Here is a 13,811-nt window from a genome sequence, read left to right as displayed (position 1 = left end):
CGCTGGTGTCGGTGGGAGGATCCTGCTCGCCTGCCCCGTTTCTCAGCACCCTCTCTGTAAAATTAGTGAACACTGCAGCAAGAACGGAGTGTGTTTGTGTGTGTGTCGCGATCAAGAGGACACAGCAAGCGGGGAATAAGATTAATAAAAAGCTCTCATTTGGCTGGCGACAGGTAAATATGACACAGAGGCTGCAGTTTGACTGATTGTTCTCATTTGACACAAGTCGACCGTCTAATTATCGCCCACTTACTTGGGTGAGAGAACAAGGTGGTGGCTTGTCCTCGTACTAACAATCGCCTTTTCCTGCTTAGGTAATAGTTTAATCTGTGACGGTGCGGTAGTTGTTAATGAAGTACACCCAGTGTGTTTGCAGTGGTCATGCTGTGTTTCTGTACAACTGTTGATACCTTTATTGTTGGTAGTTTCAAAGTGAAAGCAGCTGATCGGATCTGTGTTGGTGTGTTCACTTTGTTCAACTGCTGAGATCTCAAAAAAAAAAAAAAGAAAGTGCTAATGAGCCACGTTTAATTTGCTCATTATCCACACTCACCTTTGTCAGAGGGCGTTGTTTGATTGTTTGATTGGTTTTCAAACAGAAGAAAAACATGTGCTGGATGAAATCTGACAACATGACTGAGAGTTATGTGAAACACCCAAGTTTTGCTCAACGGCCTCAATTGTTTTTAATGTGATTTTAAATGGGAAGCTCCCATTTGTGACAGTTTAATATCTACATAAATATGACACTGTGTCACAGTGTTCATTAAATAATGAATTGAGGGCGAAGGCAAATGATAGATTAAAGCCAAAAGTAACCGGTGCCAGCTTATCATATATGAGTACTTTATGCTTTTCTATGTTTCATGTCATTATAAGTCGAACATCTTTGAGTTTGTTTGTTGTTGGACTAAAGAAGAAATGTGTTGATTTTGCATTGGTATCCTGGGAATTGTTAGGAAAACGTTTAACTCTTTGCAGACAAAGGGATTAATAAGATATGTACTTTTTTTACATCCATTCTATGATTTCATGATTATTTTTACTATCTGGGATTAATTGTACTAAAATATGTTAGAAAATGGTGTAAAATCTCAATAGGGATTTCTTCATGTTAATATCTTTTTATTGTCAGATTATGTCACAATCTCGAAATGTTTGACATTTTGTGTGGAAATGTACCTAAACGACGTCACATTTGTAGTCAGCACATTAACTCCTTCACATCAGGACAAACAAATCTTCTGGGTTTCCTTTATCGAATGGAAAAAAGTACTGTTTGTGCTCTAGTTTGCTATGAGACTGAACATCTTTAATTTTGTGTGTGGGTCAGACGAAAGTATTTTAGACAAGTTGTCCTGTGGTCTGTGACTGTTTAACTATTTTCTTCCACTGCATCATTCAATCCACAGAGAAAATAAACAGCAGATTGATAATGAAAACAATCATTACTCTCCCTCCTACTGTGTAACTGGACTTTGTGCTTGCTCTTGCAGTAACATAAGTATTCAGGCTCTCTCATCCAGCCAGTCAGCCCTGTTTGTCTGCTTATGACCTGATTATTTTACAAAACCGAGTCACGAGATGTTAGTTCTCTCTACGGGGTTAAAGAAAAATCTGTGAGCATCATCCTTTAGTGAATTTCATGGCTGCCTCAGTGAAGCTGTGAAGGTGACCAGGCTGTGGGTCATTAATTAAAAATGTCCAGTTAGTACAGTGATAACCTCGCACGAGACGTGCGTTCGCATTTATACACGTATCATATTGGTATGTTTACTCGTTTGTTGTATAGGCTTATACAAGCTTACAGACAAGCTTGCATAAACACATTGCATACGAGAAGACCATTGTTGGAAACTGACAAAACAACAATAGTTCTTTTTTTTATTAATTTGTATAATCATAAAAACATGGTTAAAAAAAAGTTTACACACACAGTGTTGGTTACCTATTGTAACCCTAGCTTCTCTTACTCTACTGTAGGTGTGGTAGCATTGTAAGTGACTTTGTTTCAGCTGTGTTTGCTTGATATATTTCTCTATTTTCTGCAGAATTGCTTTGGTTTGGTGCCAACATGAGAGCAGTGTAGACAGCTGGACTGATTAAAACAGAGTCATATCCAAAACATGGCTGATAAGCTTTTAGTGAAGACATGACTTAGCCTCTAAAACAGAATCCACCCTACAGCATTTTTTAAGTTGATCTTTCATGTAGGGATGTGCTATATCATTTATTTTTATAATTAATGTCATTGTCTCAAAGATATTGTAATATATATTTTAACTTCATATTGCCCACATTTTTATTTAATGTTCCATTCTTGGAGTGAGTTTTCCAAGCTGTAAGCAGAGACTGCTGAATGCTAAACTACACTAACGGGCAGCTTGCTGTGATCGTCCTACATACATATTACACATATTCTCTTAGTTACGACAAGTAGGTCATTCAACACAAGAGAGCTTAAGTAAGATAGCGAACCTGGTTTTATCTCATGGGCTGGTTCATTGTTGGGACATTCAATCATTTCCATGGGTGAACCATGGGAGCTGGTGTGTTTGTAACATATGCCCAAAGAATGTGAGAGACTGACCTGAGCTGCTGTGTGTATTCCTGAAGTTGTCTAAGAGATCCCGGCACTCACATTTCAGTTTGGTGCACTTCATTATATTAATGAATCTCTAAATTGTATCCTACATGCTCAGCCTGAAACAGCCTAAAGCTTTATTTTTAAATTTAGTTATGGAGCAGCCACCAAACGTCAGATGCTGCGTGTAATCTGTCGTCTTCTGCCTCCTGCCAGATTTACTTGCATAAAATGTTTTTACATCATAGTTAGGGTGTTGACAGCCACTGTGACAGGCTGTCTGCTCTGTTTTAGCCACAGCCTCAGCAAGTTTGTCAACTTTGACCCAGTTCTCAGACGGACTGACCGAGGTGAGGCCAATTCTTGTGTGCTGTCAGATCCAAAGGTTTCTTTCATTTTAATAACAGTGCACATATCACTTTAGAAAAGAAGTGAACAGCCCTATCTCTTAGTAGAAATTACATGTGGTTGGGGAGATGAGTTTTGGAAAGAGATTCTGGAAAACATGATATATCCCTCGAGTATATTAAAAGTACTTTTTTTATTCTGTTGTAAAATAGGTTTCAGGCTAGACGTCTTTATCTGTCAAACTGGCAAACAGTCAAACTCCAGCTGTGCTTTTATTGCTCTGATAGTTATGAAGGTTTCATCTCCAACCAGAGATTGACTGAGCTCCTTGACAGATCCTGCGTAGGGTAACACAGAAAACTCAGGAAATAACTTTTCAACGTTGATATCAGCTGATCTGTAACTCCTGGCTCTCCGAGTGTGCGTATATAAAAGACAGAGGTGCAGCCCTGGTGAGCCTGTTAGACTAGCAAAACAGTCCTAGTTGGACTCATTTCCTGTTAACATGTTTGCTTGTTTGCAGAACCTCAGAACAAAAAAGTTATCATCACCATCATCTCAGAAACAACAAACGTTTTATTGGTTGGATGTTTGCCTTTGTTAAGCTTCGCTGTTGATATTAAGCTCAGGCCAGGGTTGAAAGGCAGCTCTACCTCGCTGGTCAGGGTCAAGCTCTGCTCAGCTTATTGCATAACTCCTGCTGGCCTCTAAGCCTCAGGAAACCTCCTTAGAGAAAGAAAAGAAAGTGTGTTCATTAACCCGGGACATTGCTCAAATAGTTGTAGGAAGTTCTGGAGCTGTGATTTCATTAAGCATTTTAATGGCTGCTCGTTATATTGAGTTTGGATCCCAGTTTGTTTCCCAGTGTCTGACGGGGTTTGTATTATGTCAGCATTTGGTATACAGCTATTTTGGGTTACTTGTGAATTTCAAACAAAGTGAAAAGTTGGATGACTTCATCTTACGCGTTTTTCTGAACAGCAGTTCAAAATCCCAAAGTTGTGATAATGTAAAACAGAGAACAGAAAATCCTCATAACTGCGAACTGAAACCAGAACCTTAACGACCTGAACCATGTATAAAACATAATTCCTATTCATCAAGCAGTTAATTAACCTTGTTGGTAATTAGTGAGCGCTATAGGTACCTATAGGCGGAATAAGGGCTGTTATCTGTCTTTTGGCTGTGGTTTCATTATTAATGGACAGATATGAGTGGTGTGAATCGTCTCATTAAACTCCCACCAAGAAAGTAAATGTCAAACTATGCCTTTAAGCTATTTAGAACAGCGGTTTGCAACATGTGGGTCAGTCCTTATCTAAACAGCCTAAATGTGAGGAGCTTTCAGAACTAGATGGAAGATGGAGGAAATTACATTTCTGCAACACAAGATTATGGTTAAGTTTTTCAGATTTTCTCTTGGCTGCATTAATGTTGCTTTAGTCCAGGAAGCTCAGACACAAAATGCTACATGGTTTATAATACCATGAGAATTTAACAGCTCTGGAAAGTTATGATGAAGGTACTGTTTTTTTTTTTTGTCTTTGATCACATGAGTTACATGGTTAATGGTCACCTTACACAGTAATCCACCAAGAATGTGTACATAATACTGTACGTGATTAACTTGGCAGAGGTTGCACCAAAGTTTGGGTCACATGCCAAAACGTTTGTAACCATTGCTAGAAATGGGATGATTTGCTTAATACAATAAGCTGATATTACTGTAACACGTAGTGTGTTGGTTTCCTAAAGTGTGGCAAATCTTTTATTTTGTCTACTTTGCTTACAGTAGTCTCTTTCTCATGAATATGTTCTTGCACATCTATTTGCACCACCACATAAATCTCTGTTGTGTAGATTCAAAGTGACACACTGGTAAATGAACATGTCTGCACCCTGAACGGAGTGATGTTTATGTGGAGCTGGCAGAATAATGTAGAGCTGCTGCTTTCTTCCTCGGCTTTCATGAGGAAGATTAAACTCTCAGTGACGCTGTTCATTCAGTAAAGTGTGTGTCAAAGGTCAGCCATCTGATACCGGTGGCAACTAAGTAGAGCCCATTCACATGTTTTGATTGAGTCAGAGTGCGATCAGGCTTTGATATTCATGTAGAGAGGATGAGTGGTAGCTTTTGTTGGCTTAATCTCAACGAACAGGTTTGATCTGGATGACATAACTGGTAAATTTGATTACTACTAAACCTCCTCCTCAGTTGTTGCTGTTGTTAGTATCTATTTAGTGCCAAAGCCGAGGAAATCTGTCACAGGTAGCACGATTATTTAGAACAGTTTCAAGCATAATTTCCTTTTCTGTCAGTGTCAAGATGTTCCTTCATCAGCTCCTAATATCACTGTCACCAAGGGAGGGTACAGTGTACATGTGACTGTATGTATGTGTGTGTGTGTGCTTGCATGTGTTACGTTGCCTCTGGCAGCCTTCTCCGTGTCCCAGCTCTGCTGAGGCTTGTCCACACAGAATTGCAGCCAAAATCTCCTCCCAGGCTTCACAAAACAGGAAGTGGATTGTTTTGTTTCACAGGGGGAGCCTCCGAGGCTGCGGTACCGCTGTCTCCTGCGTGTTTGACTTTGAAACCATTATCTAGTTCAGACTATCTCTGTTCCAGTTGGCAGTCTCCGAAAAGAGCAAGATACTGTGCAGTTTTACTGGAATCATGAGTCACTCCAGTGTCAAAACCCTTTCGAAGAAGAAAAGGGAAAGCAGTGTGATATCAGTAGGAGCATTTACAACTGCAGCTGAAGTGGACATAATTTGATAGTATCTTTGGGGGATTTGTCTACTTGTCTTTTTAGTGCATTTTACAGATGTATAAATAAGAGGAGGGAGCAAACTGCAAATATGTGCCGTAGCATCCAAAATTCATATCCAAGTTATTGGTATCTTCTGGCAAAACCTCTGCAGCCGTAACACAGTATGTTGCACCAGAATGAGTGTGCCTTTGGGATAAAGGCAGACAATATGATTAAATCATGACCACAATTTCTGCTGGAAGTAGAGTGTAACCAGCATGTTAATAAAAATGTCAAACAACACACCCAAGATTTCCAATATGCCAACTGGTTATGCCAACTTTTGATTTCCATGGATAAACTGTAAGACTGTGTAGTAGTTTCTTCTCATCCTTACTGTTTTCTTTTCACTATTTCTGCTCATTATACAACTTAACTAATTTGTTCTTTTGTACATACTTCAGACTTTTGAGAAATGACATACTGATCATCTCAGCCAGCAATCAGTTTGACAATTTGTTAAGATGTTTTGCTGTTATTGACGGGTATTAGTGTAAAATGTCAGAAGATTGCGAAATGGATTTTGCCTTTCTCCCCCATGGGCAGTTTTTAAAAAGCCACCTAGATCAAATTGGTGGAACAGATCCACTCATCTGTTACGCTTCCAAACCACTAATAGTTTGAGTAATAACTTCAGCCCATATTAATGATGATGCTTTTCAGTTTGATGCTACTTACTGATAGGTCTGGTGTTGCTATGCATCCGAGCAGAGATAAAGAGTGGGCGTTGGGGGCAGACACTTACACTTTTTCCCGCAGCACTGAAAGATGAATTTCCCCTGATAAGTAGGTGCCCTCGTGAAGAGGATTCCTGTCAAGTCTGTCTGGTACAAAGTGGATGAGGTGAGGATCCAAATGGCTGTATAAACAGCTGCTCCCAGGCAGCAAGGCCCCAGCTCATCTATCGTCTACGCTGCTAACTCATCCCCACATAGCCTGCATGTACACCAGCAGGACCAGTCCTCTGGGGTTACTGCAAAAAACATTTTGCACTCTTTTTTTGTAACACAGTAGACAACATGTTCACAACTTTGTAACCGCCCTGTACATTACGAAGCAACTACACCTTAATACTGGCCAACATATGGGCTGTGCCTTTTATGCTTTTTATGTGTCATTTGGAGCTAATTATTATCTTGTCTACTATCAAAGTATTTCAGAAGATAACTAGAGAAGCATCTGAAGACATCAAAAGCATGGCTGTGTTTTGTCTGCTTTTAGCACCCGACCAAGCCACTCTGATTTCCTGGACGCATTTCTTTTCCACGCACATTGCAGCGGGAAACAAACAGGGCATTGCAGCAGCCTGATAGCACACTCTTTCATGTTCTAGCCTGTTTCAGAACCCCTCATCTCTTTCCTCCTCCGCTATTCTTTTTGCAGCTTTGTTGTGTAGATTTGGCATTTGGGATTCAAGGTCTGCGACTGCAGTTGTCTGTGACAACATACAGATCAGAGCAGGCTCCCTTAGGTGTAATGTGATACAATACTGTCAGTCATAAATGTCAGTTGTTGCTTTGGGGCCACGCAGCATGAGCTGAAAAAGTTTTTGTGTGACATTGTTTTTTGATTTGCCTTCCTGTGATCTCTACAAATTATTTAAATATCTGTGGCGTATAATTCACAAACACGTGGCCTCTGTTGTTTGTCCCATTTGTTCAGCATGACAGAAATCTCCCTTAACGACAAATATGTTTTTATTTCTTCCTTTTGCGTTACTGCAGATAACTTTGTCAGGTCCTTTTTATTTTTCTATGACAAAACCTTATAAAAACCTCTGTCTTGTTTCCCAACAGAGATGGCAGCCATTCGGAAGAAACTGGTGATAGTCGGGGATGGAGCTTGTGGGAAAACATGTCTTCTCATAGTTTTCAGTAAAGACCAGTTTCCTGAAGTCTACGTCCCAACAGTGTTTGAGAACTACATCGCTGATATTGAGGTTGATGGAAAACAGGTTTGTACAGTTGGCGCTTAAGCAAGCATGCTTGAGGTATACTCAATACAGCTGCATATTCAAATGACATTATGAGGCTATATTCATCCTATTTGTGTAAAAAGAGCCTGCTTTCAAATTCTCAAAGTTCAATACACACAACCAAATTTTTTAGGCAGTTATAATGCCTCACACAACCACACATAATGTGATATTATATAACTGGTCAGATATTTAATATAGTGTAGGCGCAGTGTGGTCACAAGCAGCAGAAGTCAGTCAACACCTTCCCACTTCCGGTACGGACAGATATAAGGTCCGTGAAATGCCTAAATCTTACACTCAGAATTCAGACTTTCAAATAAAATGGTAAAGAGTGAATAAAGTGTGTTATATAATAAAAGGGGAGTGATTTCAGACACAATCAGAGTTATGAAACCAACTATATTAAAGTCTTACTCCCAATGTGTGTGTGTGTGTGTGTGTGTGTGTGTGTGATGTCTTTTCTTTGAGTCATGGGGAGTTGTCTGGCGAGGGTCGAGACTGAGCTGCAGATGGTTTGTTATGTGTGTTTTGTTCTCTTGAGCTGACCACTGCTGCATGATCACCACTTGGCAAAACAGGAAATGACTCTACTTCCCATCTTCCTGTTCAGTCGGGGAAAAGGGATGTCTCCTGGCAATCCCCCTCCTTCCCTCAGGACCCTTCTCCTCCTCCTGCCCGATAAATGTCTCTCATTTCCTGTCCTGGGTCAACTGCTCTGTACAGGAAATACAAACTTAGAGATAAATGATGGACAACAGTCTATAGGGGTTTAATTTTGGTAATGATATTACCATCAGCTTCTTAAGTTATCCCCCCTGCAACTCTCTATAGGCTGGTTTAACCCTGTTATGCAATGGCCTGGGTTATTAGCCTCTATATTTGATTTCTTCCCCCCGTGTGGGTAAAAAACACTCTCTTTCTCCTATCTTCAGTTGACTGGGCAGGTTCTAAAATTAGCTGTTTTTCCCCTCTTTCTTTTCCTCCCCAAAGTCTTCAGCTTATAACATGTCCATCGGGAACATAACTGCTCCGGTTGCTCATGCAGTCTTTGTGCAGCCACCTCCCACCCTCTGCCTCTGCAAACCTCTATTTTGGGACCGTTGACTGATGCTTGTGCTCTCTGTGGGCATACCAGAATCTATTGTCATGGAGTAAAATTCCAGTATTTAAAACTTTGCAAAAGTTTTTTTTTCATTTCCTGAATACAGTGAGTCAGCTTAAGAGCAGTGTCAAGTTGAGATTGGCTGCTAATGCACGTACTGGGACAGAAGGTATCTGTTTTGACACTCACTAATCTCTAACTTTCCATAATTGAATTAACCAGCGGTGTGATCGGATGAGTCCTGTCCCTGGGTTAATTTCACAACACTGACAACATAACTGACTTAGGAAGCTCTGATTAGGTCACAGCTGTAGTCAGGAGGAGATCTCTCCACCTATTTTCCCTGTTACAAGAAGAGCAAATTGAGTAAAAAAACAAAACAAAAAAACAAATCATGACTCACGATCAAAATGCAAAGTATGCAAGTATTCAAATGCACAACATGCCTCAAGGTCCATATGTCATGTTTCAAATACTTGTGACTCGGAGTGGAAGGGAAACAGTATTAACAGCATCATGATGGGTTAAATGTTTTTTTGTGTATTCATCTGGAACAGTGACAAATTTTATTTTGATCTCTCAAGATGGGGTCATTTTACAAAACCTTCAACAAAAGGACACAAATGAATGACTCAAAACCAAGATGAATGTTGTATATTCAAAATATGTGTATTCATTGCTTTTTTACAGAGTTTTCTTTTTCTTTTGCCCCAGGTGGAGTTGGCGTTATGGGATACTGCAGGCCAAGAGGACTATGACAGGTTGAGGCCTCTCTCCTACCCAGACACAGATGTCATTCTGATGTGCTTCTCCATAGACAGTCCCGACAGTTTAGGTAAGAACTGCTCACACACTGAAACATATTTTTAAATGTTTTCATTGTATAACCTTTATTTAAACAGGTCATCCTAAATTGGTTCAACCTGGCTGAGATGGCAGCAACACAGTCATTTAAAAACAAACATAAAAAAAGAGACTTACAGTGTTTAAGTTGATATTTTGTTCCCTTATTTGTCTTCACAAATCAAAGCATTTCATATCAGCTCAGCAAGCTGTTTGTTAAATGCCTTAATGGACTTGATGGGAAGTAGGATTAGTGCAGCTAAAAACATCTTTGCCTCGAGCAATCTGCAGAGCAATCCATCATGAGAAGCATTCTGCACTGTGACTCTGCACAGCCTGTCCCTTTTTTTAGTATCCCTCTCTCTTGAGTATTTCAGCTCACTTCTTGTTTCTCCCGGGACAGAAAATATCCCTGAGAAGTGGACGCCTGAGGTGAAGCACTTCTGTCCCAATGTCCCCATCATCCTGGTCGGGAACAAGAAGGACCTGAGGAACGATGACCACACACGGAGAGAACTGGCCAAGATGAAGCAGGTATGAAAGCCTGTGCAGGGCAAGTCAACAGTAAAGTGGTGTAACCAGTCCTCAGGTTCAGTTTGTGAGGTTCCATCTGAATTATTAATGCTTGTGTTCATGTAATATTACTTTGGGAGATGTTAAAACACAAAGGACGGAGGTGCTGCATCAGATATGTGAGACACATAATAAAAGCCATTTGTGAACATGGCTTACGTGGAAATTGGAAATGGTGTCACAATCATACACTGCCTGTCTATAAAGTCACCACCTAATAAACAACCATGTCAGAAGACACATCCTGTGGTCATGGAAAAGATGTTAATGTGTTTCAGAAGGGTCAAATTATTGGCATTAATCAAGCAAAGAAAGTATGTAAGAAGATTGATGAAACTACTAAAACTGGGTTAAGAAATGTCCAATGTCGAAGAAGATCATGTGGTCTGATGAGTCCAGATTTACCCTGTTCCAGAGTGATGGGTGGATCAGGGTATCAGGGTAACGTTATGTGTCCAAAGAATGCGGTCAGCTGATTACCTGAATACACTGAATGACCAGGTTATTCCATCAATAGATTTTTTTTCTTCACTGATGGCACAGACATATTCCAAGATGAGACTGCTGCTTTGTTTCTAAACAGCCCTCTCTGGTAATAGTTTTCATACCTTAATAATCTCTGGTCTAACTACACAGGAGCCAGTGAAAACAGAAGAAGGCAGAGACATGGCCAGCAGGATCAGTGCTTTTGGCTACATGGAGTGCTCTGCCAAGACCAAGGATGGCGTGCGGGAAGTGTTCGAGATGGCCACTAGAGCGGCGCTGCAGGTTCGCAAGCGCAAAAAGAGAAGCGGCTGCACGCTCCTGTGAGCAGCTCAGACGACACAAAATCAACTGACCAATAGGAGGAAACACGAAAAGGACTGACCTTTTACCAAATGGCATCTTTGTACTGTATCTCGCATTTCATGATAACAGGCACGCAGGTCAATTGAACGCAAACAAACCTAATACAGGAAATTGACTTTGTCTATATTAAAGCCGTGGTCAGAAATTGATGTTCAATGTACCTTGTTGTTGGATTTTTTTTTTCCAAAATCTGTCTTTACACATAGAATGTTTTCCTGCTTGGTTTCCTTTATGATTGTAATGAGGCAGTGATACATGCACATGGTTGAATGCAATATTGTTCTTTATGAGCTTGGGTGAGCAGCATCCTTTATAGCTTGTATATAGTTTTCATAAGTAAGGTCCTGTCCAAACAGTCCAGACCGTCTTGTTAGTATCAGCTCTGTTTGTTGTGGTAGAGAATTTTAATCATAAGAGCTAGTGCCTTTTTTTTTTTTTTTTTTTGGTTTGTACGCCACCATCTACTTCTCAAGTTTGTCAGCTCGCTAACATTTCAACTGAGGGCCTCTCCATTGTACTGTAGCTCATTTTACACAGTGTTGTCATTGTGAAACCTGAGCAAAGCCATAACTAAGGCTTTCAGTGCTGCTGACAACCCGTCAAGCACAACAAATGGTTGCTTGTGTCATTTTTGTCAGTAATATTCAGTCAATATTCTCCATTTTCCACTCACGCCGAGAATAAAGAAGGTAGCTGCCTCAATAATGTGATAATGGTCAACAAAAGTATAGAGAGCTTCCCATTCGGTATGAGAATTTGGCCTTTGGATTATTCACAAGTTTCTCTCATAACTGTCACTAATCTGTCCAGGAGACCCGGATGGGGGATGAGAACTGGCCAATCGAGACACAAGCCAATATGACTCAACTATGCACAATAGCTGTCAGGACCATCAGGGAGATGACACAGCTGAAACTGAAATCACATGAAGTTTAAGACCTAATGAAACTTCCCCTCTTTCCTTGTGAGATGAGATGATCACGCCCGGCGTAGGAATCTGCATGTTGGACGGGTTAGCCCAGTGATTAAAAAATGTCTTTCTAAGGCTGTTAGCAGGCTAAATGTGGAAGTTTCCAGTCTGTCGGCATTCTTTGCATGTTTGTGAGGAGCAGAATTTAGTGTCAGGAGTTGCTTTTTCCCCTGGTGCCTTCACTGTTTTGGTGTGCCTTTGGTTGTTCTCTCCCAGACCAGGTAGACTAGCTACTCTGTTAACCTGAGTAATCTTTCACATGTCTCTCAAAGCTCAGAAAAAAAATGTACAACATTCAAATTGCTTGGTGGATAAGCTAGTTCATGCCAATTTCTGTAATAATGTTCTGCATCATGGAAAAATATGACAAAACCTGTAACAATACATATTTCCTCAACATTACTGGGAATCATGTTTGATGTTTTAGAAATTAGTTTTTAAATTCAACTGTGGAAAGATGGAATTTGGGCGTATAGGTGTGTGTTTATGTTGATCTACGTTGGTCTTCATTTCTTGGAAAAGGAAACATTTGATATTTAACCTCTCAAGTCACAAGAGAAAAAGGTCATGAGGGGTTTATGCAGGATTGTACTTGAAGCAGCTTTGAGTACACGTCCGAGACTCTTCACCGGCCCCACTCGGTTATTAACTGGACCTGAGAATATAACAGCTTGGTATATAATGCTTGATAGGCCCAGCGACTGTCCTCAGGCAAACTTTTCACTTCATTCCTCTTCTCTATTTCTGTTGCTCATTCACGTACTGTACATGTCCCCTGGTTGCATGATGCTGTCAGTATATAGGAAGGCGAGTGTTGAAATGTGTAGCAAAACAATAACCTTGATGTTGCATGAAGCCTTCCTATAATGCCAGGAAAGGCACCACACCTACCAGCTGGTAAGATCTGTATCTCTTATATCGTAGTTCCATCTGTAATGCAACTTTGTACCCTCTACTGGCCAAGCACATATGGTTTAACAGAGTGGTGAAATGGACAAGTTATAACTAGTTGTATTTTCCATGGCTCAGCATTTTACAATCACACACAAGCACTGTAATATTGTCGTTACCTCAAACCTTTATAGGGAGGATGCTAAGTTGTATCTCTGGACTTTGTGGGTATTTGTGGGCAGCAAAGCACATTAACTAGGCAGATTTAAGCAGATTCAGATCTTTACGACTAGAGAGTTTTATCAATGAAAATAAAAGCTTTGACTTATGAGTTTCATAATGGTGAAATGATGTTGATGGGTCTAAATGAGCTTAACACCAAGAAATTCTTGGGAATTAGAGGTGGGCAGAGATAGCCAAATAACTTTCACAGCTGGAAGCACAGCATAATGATGAAAGCATTCCCATAGAGCAGCAGAGAGTGTGGAACATATATCACAAAAAGCATGTACTATACTGCTGTTAATGTGTATGCAGATAATGTTGTGCTAAATGAAAAGCTGACCTTATGATTTTGATGCATGCATGATAAAACCATGGGTCTTTACACGTCTTTGGGAACAGCTTCTGCTCTGTGTCGTGTAACTTTTCTTTCTCTGAATTTGTATAAAAGCTGAGTGTAATAATGCTTTGTAAACAGGAAAGTGTTGTAGTGAATGTTTGATCTGAAGTGAAGATGAGCATTGTTAATAAACTATTTTTAAGACAAGACCAACTGACCCTCCTCGCTCTGTTCTTGTAGAAAAACAGGACATCAAATCTGGTTTAGTGCATTCATGTCGTTAAAGCTGATGACTGACAGG

General features: G+C 40.2%; 1 protein-coding gene across 1 annotated transcript; it reads left to right on the top strand.

The window, feature by feature from the left end:
* Positions 1–20: 20 nt before the first annotated feature.
* LOC113155463 (rho-related GTP-binding protein RhoA-D-like) lies at positions 21–13,719 on the top strand. The gene is made up of 5 exons (XM_026350224.1): positions 21–173; positions 7,539–7,696; positions 9,537–9,657; positions 10,069–10,199; positions 10,875–13,719. The coding sequence occupies exons 2-5, from the start codon at positions 7,541–7,543 to the stop codon at positions 11,046–11,048; spliced, it is 582 nt and encodes a 193-aa protein (XP_026206009.1). The 5' UTR covers positions 21–173; positions 7,539–7,540; the 3' UTR covers positions 11,049–13,719.
* Positions 13,720–13,811: the final 92 nt, after the last annotated feature.

The sequence above is a fragment of the Anabas testudineus genome, chromosome 5 (assembly GCF_900324465.2).
Source record: "Anabas testudineus chromosome 5, fAnaTes1.2, whole genome shotgun sequence".
In the NCBI taxonomy this organism is placed as follows: Eukaryota; Metazoa; Chordata; class Actinopteri; order Anabantiformes; family Anabantidae; genus Anabas; species Anabas testudineus.
The sequence above is the reverse complement of the archived record's forward strand: the minus strand, read 5'-3'. Positions and strand labels throughout refer to the sequence as shown.

Coding starts and splice junctions, on each gene's coding strand:
- LOC113155463 (XM_026350224.1), top strand. CDS start 7,541: ATGGCAGCCATTCGGAAGAAACTGGTGATAGTCGGGGATGGAGCTTGT. Junction 7,697..9,536: donor TTGAGGTTGATGGAAAACAG/GTTTGTACAGTT, acceptor CTTTTGCCCCAG/GTGGAGTTGGCGTTATGGGA. Junction 10,200..10,874: donor AACTGGCCAAGATGAAGCAG/GTATGAAAGCCT, acceptor CTAACTACACAG/GAGCCAGTGAAAACAGAAGA.